Genomic DNA, 11,490 nt, shown 5'->3' with positions numbered 1-11,490 from the left:
AGATCTGCCTGCCTCGACCTCCCAAAGTGCTGGGATTATAGGCGTGACCCCCATACCCAGCGAAGACTTTATCTGATAATAAATTTTCTCGCTTCTGCAAAGTACCTAAAGCTATAGGAGTTATAGAGCATTGCCTGTAAACAGTTGCAGTATATATAGTTCAAGGATTTCTATAAACTTGTGCTTAAAATTTACTATATGAGCTCTCCGGGTAATTTGCCACGGATGCTTTGGTTCTTGAGAACCATAAAGAATGGTGTGATACTTGTATGATAATGACACAGAGAACAAGAATTCTTGAAGACCCTGACTTCATCAGGAGCAGCTTCAACGTGGGGAAGATTTTATTGAACAAATAGTGATAATCATTCACAAGTAAATGAGATCTGTAAGAATGGCATTTGCTTCAAACGAAAGCCTCAAGGAAACAAGGTAACTGGAGCTTAATGCAGAAAGAAAGCTCGCATATGGCAATTTTCCCAAACAGGTATATAGTTACTGTAGAAAATCAATTAAAACTTTTTGACATTAAAAAATATTAAAAGTGGCTAAGTCATAAAGCATTCTTTACTCTCATGGTATATTAGATTTATAGGTGCTTGGGAACATTGTAATTACTTGTATGTGGAAATAATGCTGGCTGTCCTCCCTGAAAGCTGTCCCTCAAAACCAACTCCTTAGTTTTGTGACTATTATCTAACCCTGGCCTGGGAGCTCCCTGAGGACTAGTTCACTTACTGGAAAGGATGTCTTCTGGGGCAGAGTGACCTCAGTAAAAAGACTTAAAATAAGCTCCTCGAGAGCAGTGAAAGGGAAGAGGGCTGGTTAACTTGGAAATGGAAAGCTAAGGTGAGACGTAATAGCTACTTTCACATATTTGAGATATTGTTTCATAAAAGAGAGAGTAGACCTGTTCTTTGTAATTTAAGAGTGAGTTAAAAACAGGAATCACCGGGCGCGGTGGCTCACGCCTGTAATCCCAGCACTTTGGGAGGTTGAAGCGGGTGGATCACGAGGTCAGGAGATCAAGACCAGCCTGGCTAACATGGTGAAGCCCCGTCTCTATTAAAAATACAAAAAATTAGCTGGGCGTGGTGGCGGGCGCCTGTAGTCCCAGCTACTCGGGAGGCTGAGGCAGGAGAATGGCGTGAACCCGGGAGGCGGAGCTCGCAGTGAGCCGAGATCGCACCACTGCACTCCAGCCTGGGCGACAGAGCGAGACTCCGTCCCCCCCAGAAAAAACAAAAAACAAAAAAACAGGAACCAAAGTTTCAAGGACCCAGATTTCAATTCAACCTGTGAAGAGCTTTCTAACAATTGAAGTAGTACTTCAGTGGGGTAGATAAATCCTGCGAAGGGGTTCATACTGAGGCTGCTTAGTCAGGTAGGAGGGCTTTTTTTTTTTTTTTTTTTTTTTTCTTGTAGACGGAATCTCGCTCTCTTGCCAGGCTGGAGTGCAGTGGAGCGATCTCGGCTCACCGCAACCTCAGTCTCCCGGGTTCAAGTGATTCAGTAGGAGGGATATTTTACAGTGCTGCTCAAAATGTAGTCCAGGAAATGTTACTGCTCCACACATTCTTTTTCTTGTTCTTTATTTTCTTTTTAATTTATTTTACGTACAAAGAGCTAGCATGGTTTCTTTCACTGGATGGATGATTTTGGTAATCTATTCAAGGAAGATCACTTAGCCCAACGTAATGAAGTCTACCTCTTACTTTGCATACTGATGGAAAAATTGGCTGCACATAATCTGGGTCAAACCATGCTGGTTGGAGCAGAAGCAACAAGAGCGAGAACCCTGGCCAAATTTTCACTAATGGCTCTTGTAGAGCTGCTATTGATGCATCTTGCTTTCAGGATTTCAATGAGGCAAAGAGGCAAGAGGCCTGTCCTTTTTTCTTGAGATTTAAATTTTAATGGCATTTTTTCCTTCGGTCTTACATCTACAATCATGTGTCCTATAAATGAAAAAGTATTACAATTACAAAAAAAAATTCCACTTATAAAATATAGACCACTTAGATATTTATGTATCAAATGTCTTCTGTTCCTTTCTGATATACTGACAAACATAGGATGGCAATCTATTCTAGATTTTGTGTTATTGTGGAAAGAACACATAACATGAGATCTATCCTTTTAACAATTTTTTTTTTTTTTGAGACAGAGTCTCCCTGTCGCCCAGGCTGGAGTGCAGTGGCACAATCTTGGCTCACTGCAACCTCTGCCTCCCAGGTTCAAGCGATTCTCCTGCCTCAGCCTCCTGAGTAGCTGGGATTACAGGCGTGTGCCCCCACACCTGGCTAATTTTTGTATTCTTAGTAGAGACAGGGTTTCACCATGTTGGCCAGGCTGGTCTCAAACTCCTGACCTCAGGCGACCCACCCGCCTCACCCTCCCAAAGTGTGGGATTACAGGCGTGAGCCACCATGCCTGGCCCTTTAAAAAAATTTTTTTTTTTTGAGACGGAGTCTCGCTTTGTCGCCCAGGCAGGAGTGCCGTGACACAATCTCGGCTCACCTCAACTTCTACCTCCCGGATTTTGCCTCAGCCTCCCGAGTAGCTGGGATTAAGGCACCCGCCACCATGCCCGGCTAATTTTTGTATTTTTAATAGAGATGGGCTTTCACCATGTTTGCCAGGCTGGTCTCGAACTCCTGACCTCGTGATCCACCCACCTCGGCCTCCCAAAGTGCTGGGATTACAGGTGTGAGCCACCGCACCTGGCCTTAACAATTTTTCAAGTGCACAATATAGTAATGTTCTCTAGGCACCATGTTGTACAGCAGAGCTCTAGAAATTAGTCGTCTTGCCTAAATGAAATTTTATACCCATCGAATAGCAACTCAAGCATTTTCCCATTTGCCCCTCCCTGCAGCCCCTGGAAACCACCATTCTATTCTCTGCTTCTATGTGTTTAGCTATTTTACATACCTTATGTAAGCGGAATCGTGCAATATTTGTTCTTCTGTGACTGGCTAATTTCACTTAGCATAACATCTTCCAGTTTCATCCACGTTGTCACATATGGTATGATTTCTTTCTAAGGCCAAATAATATTCCATCGTATGTATTTACCACATTTCTTTATCAATTTATCCGTCAGTAGACATTTAGGTTGCTTCCTCATCTTAGCTGTTGTGAATAAAGTTGCAATGAACATGGAAGTGAAAATACCTCTTTGAGATCCCAATTTCTCTGATTTCCACATATTCTTTGATACTGGTCCACAAGAATTTAAGATCTTGTACCAGATCGTAAATTCATGTACTGCTTCCTTCATCAATAGAGCTTCACAGGCCTGGCACGGTGGCTCATGCCTGTAATCCCAGCACTTTGGGAGGCCAATGTGGGCAGATTACCTGAGGTCAGAAGTTCAAGACCAGTCTGACCAACATGGCAAAACCCCATCTCTACTAAAAATACAAAAATTAGCCAGGCGTGGTGGAGCACGTCTGTAATCCCAGCTACTGTTGAGGCTGAAGCAGGAGAATCACTTGAACCCGGGAGGCAGAGGTTGCAGTGAGCCAAGATGACACCATTGCACTCTAGCCTGGGCAACAAAGCGAGACTCCATCTTAACAAAGAAAAACAAAAGCCTTGTTATAAAGAGAAAATGTCAGTGAAACTAAACAATGACCTTAGTGTCATTCTTGAGTATTTTGATTATTGTTGCAATGGCAGGAATTTATCCACTAAGTAGTTGATGAAACTATAGAATATTTGCAGTAATCAAATGATCACATTACAAAATATATATAAATGGAAAAGCAGTTTTAACACTAAGATCTATATTTAACTTCATGAGAATATATTTGATTGTTTGTTTGTTTGTTTGTTTGAGACAGAGTCTTGCTTTGTCGTCCAGGCTAGAGTGCAGTGGCACGATCTCAGCTCACTGCGGCCTCCGCCTCCCGGGTTCAAGCGATTCTCCTGCCTCAGGTTCCTGAGTAGCTGGGATTACAGGCATGCGCTGCCATGCCTGACTAATTTTTGTATTTTTAGTAGAGACGGGATTTCAGCATGTTGGCCAGGTTGGTCTCGAACTCCTGATTTCAGCTGATCCGCCCGCCTCGGCCTCCCAATGTGCTGGGATTACAGGGGTGAGCCACCACGCCTGGCCTGAGAATATATTTGAAAGCTAATATCACAGTAGTATAAAGCTGTCAAAAACATGGATCACTGCTGCTCTGTGGAACTTGTTATATGAAATCTATTAATTGTATCTGAGTACAACCACTATGGAAAACAGTATGGAGATTACTTAAAGAACTAAAAGTAGATCTACCATTTGACCCAGCAATTCCACTACTGTGTATCTATCGAGAGGAAAAGAAGTCATATATAAAAAAAAACGTGTGTATATATATATATATATATATATACACACACATACATGTATGTATATGCATATATACACATACATGTATGTGTATGCATACACACATATATACATATGCATGTATGTTTATGTGTGTATATGTATGTGTGTGTATATATATATACGCATATATATGTGTATATATATATACGCATATATATGCGTATATATATATACGCATACATGGAATACTACCCAGCCAAAAAAGAACAAAATAATAGCATTTGCAGCAACCTGGATGGAATTGGAGACCATTATTCTAAGTGAAGTAACTCAGGAATGGAAAACCAAATATCATATGTTCTCACTTGTAAGTGGGAGCTAAGCCATGAGGACGCAAAGGCATAAAGAGGATACAATGGACTCTGGGGACTCAAGGGGAAGGGCGACAGTGGGGCAAGAGATAAAAGACTACACACTGGGTACAGTGTACACTGCTTGGGTGTTGGGTGCACCAAAATCTCAGAGATCACCACTAAAGAACTTATCCATGTAACCATACACCACCTGTTCCCCAAAAATCTATTGAAATTTAAAAATGAAAAAAGTACCTGACAGAGAATGCTCAATAAATATTATTTATCATTAAAAACATGTATCTGCACTAAGAAGAGCCTCTAAGTGGACTAAATAATACATATTGCATATGTACATGTGCTGCTATTTGAGAATATAAAGATCCTCTTATGATTATAAAATAAGAATGCAGGCCAGGTGCGGTGGTTCACGCTTATAATCCCAGCACTTTGAGAGGCCGAGGTGGGCGGATCATTTGAGGTCAGGAGTTCGAGACCAGCCTGGGCAACATGGTGAAACCCCGTCTTTGCTAAAAATACAAAAATTAGCCAGGCGTGGTGGCACACGCCTATAATCCCAGCTACTCAGGAGGCTGAGGCAGGAGAATCGCTTGAACCCAGGAGGCAGAAGTTGCAGTGAGCTGAGATTGCGCCACTGCACTCCAACCTGAGCAACAGAATAAGACTGTCTCAAACAAACAAAAAAAGCATTTAAAGTGCTACTGAATTAAAAGTAGCTTTTAATTAATATGCATTTTCCCAAGCAATATGTACTAAAAGTATCATTTCTGTTATGTGGAGATTCAAACACTTTTTATGTATTGAGTGTCTACACTGATCAATTTGCTAATAATCCAGGGCCTCTTCATACGGCTGTGCAGTTTGTGCACTGCACATAGCGCTGGGTGAGCTCCAGCGCCCATGTGCTAACCCAGCCATCAGCCCAGTGAAACTGCTTCATGTGTAAGGGGACCAACTGTCCCGGTTTGCCCAGGACTGAAAGGCTTCCCAGGATATGGGACTTTCAGTGCTATACCCAGCACGGTCCTGAGAAAACCACCCTAATTAGAGCACAGACATGCCATATGTACTAGTTTCAGCCTTGGAATCCTTTCTCTAGAACTATAAGCCTAAAATAGCTGAAATGATGAAGCCATTTTTATATCACTTCTTTTCTCTTTATGTTTTAAAGGTGAGAGAGCCATGTAATCATGCCAACATCCTGAACAAGCCCGATCCAAGAACCTTCTGGACTAATGATGATCCAGGTATTATTGGAAAAATACAACCTGTTTCCTGTTATGTACAGGATGCATTCTGTAGTAAAGCTCTACACAAAGGCAAGGTTTGGGGGGAAATATTTTTTTGTTTGTTTGTTTTTTGTTTTTTGTTTTTCTTGAGACAGAGTCTTGCTCTGTTGCCCAGGTTGGAGTGCAGTGGCGCAATCTCAGCTCACTGCAAGCTCCGCCTCCCAGGTTCACGCCATTCTCCTGCCTCAGCCTCCCGAGTAGCTGGGACTATAGGCGCCCGCCACCACGCCCAGCTAATTTTTTTGTATTTTTAGTAGAGATGGTGTTTCACCGTGTCAGCCAGGATGGTCTCAATCTCCTGACCTTGTGATCCGCCCGCCTTGGCCTCCCGAAGTGCTGGGATTACAGGCATGAGCCACCGCGCCCGGCCTTGTTTATTTCTTCTTACCTAACCCAACACTTGAATACACTTTGCAATTAATTTGGTTTTTTGTTTTTTTGTTTTTTTTTTTCTGGAGACGGAGTCTTGCTCTGTCGCCCAGGCTGGAGTGTGGTGGTGCGATCTCGGCTCACTGCAGCCTCCACCTCCAGGGTTCAAGCGATTCTCCTGCTTCAGCTCCCCAAGTAGCTGGGACTACAGGCATGAGCCACCATGCCTGGATAATTTTTGTATTTTTAATGGAGACAGGGTTTCACCATGTTAGCCAGGCTGGTCTCGAACTCCTGACCTCAGGCAATCTGCTGAGCTCGGCTTCCCAAAGTGCTAGGATTACAGGTGTGAGCCACCATACCTAGCCTTGCAATCAATTTTATCCTAAAAGTCCTTTTGTTATATCTTCTTTTCAGTATCTAGAACATATATACTAGATCCCTTTGTCGTTTATAAGTGTGATGATTGGGTTTTCATGTTCCTGTGTGAGATATGCCTCCTTCAAGCCTTGTTATGATGTCCGCACATCACCTGCCTGTCATTTAAAAAAAATATATATATATATATATCATCAGGTACAGCTTTGTGGATTGTGAAGCATATTTAAGTGTTGGGAGGAATGAGGAATGAGTCTATTTGCTGGAGTAGAAGACAGAGGAGTTGAATAAAGTGGGCAAACACATGAGTCCAAGTTTGTTTTCTAGGGCAAGGAAGAGATTTGAAAACCTAGGGTGAATCATACTTCAGAATACTTATGGGAGGGCATGTATACTTGCACTATGATATTAGGGCTATACATCTAATCAGAATCAGAGGAATGCCACTTTATGAGATTGGAGAATATGCTTCAGGTTATATGATTAGAAATTACGCTTAGACAAAGAGTAGGGTATGTTCTCAGAGCAAATAGAAGACATTTAAAAATTCTTTTTCACAAACACACATGAGCCATGAGGCCTAACTGCACAAAGTAGACACTAGAAATAAAAGGGAAGGTGAAGCAAAAAGGAGCTAAAACAATTAAGAGAGTGATAATAGAGCTTTCACCTTTTCTAATGAAATAGGTCTAATGAAATAGAAAACTCACGCTGATATCTGATATTTGTATTATGCCTCACGCTTTTACAAGGGGTATTCACAGAAATCTAATGTAGTGTTTGCCACAATCCCTTGAAATAGGAGGGACAGCCCTTTCCTTGTTATGCCTCTATTAGAAATGAAATAATAAGCTGAATAGGTTAGCTGACATATCCAAAGCTCGCAGCCAGAAAATACCAAGGCTAGGAGAATGGAGAGTGGACTGCCCAGTTCTATAGCACGCTTCTTAGGAAGAAGCAGCTCTCCTAGCAGAAACAGCTTGGGCTAAATCTGTGCTATAATCTGTTCTTCATAAAAGGGAGTCAGAGGCTGTGCCTATTAGCAGAAACAGGAGGACTTGAGAAGGAAAGTGAGAAACTCTCTGATGGCTTTTTTTTTTTTTTTCAAAGACCAGACTTACGGTCTAAACATTATCAATTTCATCTGTCAAAAAATTGTTTTCTGTCTTGTTTTATTATATCTTTTGAAGAAAGAAGAAAAAACATAAAAGTGAATTAGCCTATTTATGCCATCATTTCAGCCCATCAGCAGTATACCACCACAATAAACAAGCCATCTGCTGGCTAATACTGCTATTAAGATCTACAGCACATGTGTTATGAAGAAGCAATGTAGAATGAAACATTACCAGAGAAACATAAATGATTCTTGATGTTATGTAAAGAAAATGGAAAGGGAGGGAAATCTGTACAGGACAGGTCTAGAAAATGGTGCTTGACCAGCAGCCCTCAGGACTGCTCTATCTATGAAGCAGCTATTCTTTATTCCTTTACTTTCTTAATAAACTTGCTTTCACTGAAAGAGAGAAAGAGAGAAACAGAGAAAGAAAGAAAGAAAAGGAGGGAGGGAGGGAGGGAAGGAAGGAAGAAAGAAAAGAAAGAAAGAAAAAGAAAATGTTGCTTGGACACTTTTTGAAGCCTAAATAAATTATGTTATGGGCTGGGCGTGGTGGCTCATGCCTGCAATCCCAGCACTTTGGGGGGCCAAGGTGGGTGGATCACCTGAGGTCAGGAGTTAGAGACCTGCCTGGCCAACATGGTGAAACCCCTTCTCTACTAAAAATACACAAATTAGCTGGGAGGTGTGGCACATGCCTGTAATTCCAGCTACTTGGGAGACTGAGGCAGGAGAATCACTTGAACCCAGGAGGCAGAGGTTGCAGTAAGCCAAGATTGTGCCATTGCATTCCAGCCTGGGCAAAAAGAGTGAAATTCCATCTCAAAAAAAAAAAAAAAAAAAAAAAAAAAAATTACAAGAAAAACTAATGCAGAACACATAGAGAAATAGGAATAGAAGTATTTCAGACTTACTCTTTTTTTTTTTTTTTTTTCCTGAGATGGATCTTGCTCTGTCGCCCAGGCTGGAGTGCAGTGGTGCAATAGACATACTCATTTTTAAAACGTTTTTATTACTTTTCCTTCATCAGTAGTGTTACAAAGAATGGAGTGTCCCTCCTACAAGAGCTCATCTCATGAAGATCCTTCCCAGTCACCAACTTAACCAACTCATAAAGTAGGATCTATGTCTAGAGTAATTATTTATTTATTTATTTATTTATTTATTTATTTTTTGCCTAGTTGGTCAGTCCATTACTAAGAGTGTTTTAAAATCTCCACCTCTAGTGGTAGAATTGTCTTTTGGTTCTTTTAATTCAGTCAATTTTTGCTTTATGTATTTTGAACCTCTGTTATTAGGCACATATACTTTTTTTTTTTTTTTTTTCTGAGGTGGAGTTTTGCTCTTGTTGCCCAGGCTGGAGTGCAATGGCATGATCTCGGCTCAGCTCACTGCAACCTCTGCCTCCTGGGTTCAAGCAATTCTCCTGCCTCAGCCTCCTGAGTAGCTGGGATTATAGGCACATGCCACCACTCCCAGCTAATTTTTACATTTTTAGTAGAGATGGGGTTTTGCCATGTTGGTCAGGCTGGTCTCTAACTCCTGACCTCAGGTGATCCACCCACCTCAGCCTCCCAAAGTGCTGGGATTACAGGCATGAGCCACCGTGCCCAACCACACACACATCTTTATTATTATTATTATTTCCTAATGAACTGATCATTTTATCATTAGGAAATTTCTTTCTTTATCTCTGGTAAAAGTCTTTGTTTTAAGTCTATTTCTTCTGACAGATACAGCCAGTCCAATCTTCTAAAGCCTACTTTTCACATGGCATATTTTTCTTTCCATTTTCTTTCAACCTGTGTCTTATAGTTAAGGTGCTTATCTTATAGACATCATGTGGTTAGATTTTCCTTTTAAAATCCTATCTAACGATCTCTGTTTTTTTACTTGGGATGTTTAGCCCCTTTATACTTAATGTAATGACACAGTTAGATTTAACTTTACTGTTTTGCTATTTGTTTTCTATATGTCCCTTCTCTTCTTTGTTTGCTTATTCTTCCTTTCCTGACTTCTCTAGGATTATTTGAATAGGTTTTAGAATTTAATATTAATTTACCTGTTGACTTTCTAGTTATCCTCTTTGCATCACATTTTCAGTGGTGCTCTGAAGATTACAATAAATGACTTTATTTTTATTTTTATTTTTTTGAGACAGAGTCTCACTCTGTTGCCCAGGCTGGGGTGCAGTGGCACAATCTTGGCTCTCTGCGACCTCCACCTTCTGGGTTCAAGTAATTCTCCTGTCTCAGCCTCCCAGGTAGTGGGATTACAGGCACGTGCCACCACGCCTGGCTAATTTTTGTATTTTTAGTAGAGACGGGGTTTCAGTATGTTGGCCAGGCTGGCCTCGATCTCTTGACCTCAAGTGATCTGCCCACCTCGGCCTCCCAAAGTGCTGGCATTACAGGCATGAGCCACTGTACCCAGCCGAGAATAAATGACTTTAAATTTTCATAGACCATCGTCAAAATTTGCAAACAATGTAGGTGCATCTACCCCACTCTACCCTCATCTTTTATATTATAGCTGTCATATGTATTATCTATATATGTACTAAACCCTACAGTACGGTGCATTTTTTTAAAAAAAGGGGAAAATTATCTTTTGTTTTTATCCAGGTATTTGCCATTTCTGATGTTCTTCATTTCTTCCTGAAAATCTGTTTCTCTCTGGTATCATTTCCCTTTAGCCTGGAAATTTTCCTTTAGGATTTCTTTTTTTTCATGTTTTTATTATTTTTTTGAGATAGAATCTTGCTCTGCCACCCAGGCTGGAGTGCAGTGGCGAGACCTCAGCTCACTGCAACTTCCACCTCCCGGGTATAAGCAATTCTCCTGTCTCCTGTCTCAGCCTCCCGAGTAGCTGGGATTACAGGTGCGTGCCACCATGCCCGGCTAATTTTTGTATTTTTAATAGAGACAGGGTTTTACCATGTTGGCCAGGCTGGTCTTGAACTCCTGACCTCAAGTGATCCACTCACCTCAGCCTCCCAAAGTGCTGGGATTACAGGAGTGAGCCACCGTGCCTGGCCAGGATTTCTTATAAGTCTTCTGGCAGTGAAATATCTTAGTTTTCTTTTATCTACATGATATGTCTTTATAAATGCAAATACCTTTATTTCATTCTTGAAGGATGTTTTTGCTAGATATGGAATTCTGCGTGGCTACTTTTTTTTCTTTCTTTCATAACTTTAAAGATATTGGTTCTTGTCTTCTGGCCTGTAGAGTTTCTGATGAGAAGTCAACAATGTTTACAGTATTGCTATGCTGAATGTAACGTGTAGTCTTTTACTGGCTGCTCTAATTTTATTTTTATTTTTATTTTTATTTTTTATCAGTTTGACTATGATGTGCCTAGAGTAGAATCTACATTCTTTAAGATGTAGATCTCTCAGGTTTAGGAAGTTAAATATTCTTCTAGTTCGCTAGTAGTTTTCTCACAGTTTGAAACTAGGTGACGCAATTGTTTCTCCCGTGGTTTCTACACTGCAGCATGCCCTTTCTTCTCCAGCACATCAGCACTCGGAAACTCCTTCTAACTGCCTTGAATTCTGATAAGTGCAAACACAAGCTTGAGCAGCTCCACAGCCATCCATCCACAACACCAAATCTTATGAGCCTGTAAATGGATTCT

At 41.1% G+C, this 11,490-nt stretch overlaps 1 protein-coding gene and 1 non-coding gene across 2 annotated transcripts in view; both read left to right on the top strand.

Moving 5' to 3' along the window:
- The window catches only part of SGK1 (serum/glucocorticoid regulated kinase 1), a 150,116-nt gene that overhangs the window by 106,287 nt on the left and 32,339 nt on the right, over positions 1-11,490 (top strand). Inside the window, exon 3 of the mRNA XM_004044712.3 lies at positions 5,870-5,945. Coding sequence (XP_004044760.1) covers positions 5,870-5,945 — 76 coding nt within the window. The remainder of the gene's footprint in view (positions 1-5,869; positions 5,946-11,490) is intronic.
- LOC115935181 (small nucleolar RNA U13) lies at positions 6,795-6,898 on the top strand. The gene has a single exon (XR_004070881.1). It is a non-coding gene; the product is annotated as a small nucleolar RNA U13 (small nucleolar RNA).

Source organism: Gorilla gorilla, chromosome 5, assembly GCF_029281585.2.
Source record: "Gorilla gorilla gorilla isolate KB3781 chromosome 5, NHGRI_mGorGor1-v2.1_pri, whole genome shotgun sequence".
NCBI classification, from domain to species: domain Eukaryota; kingdom Metazoa; phylum Chordata; class Mammalia; order Primates; family Hominidae; genus Gorilla; species Gorilla gorilla.
This window is presented reverse-complemented; position numbering and strand designations above follow the sequence as displayed.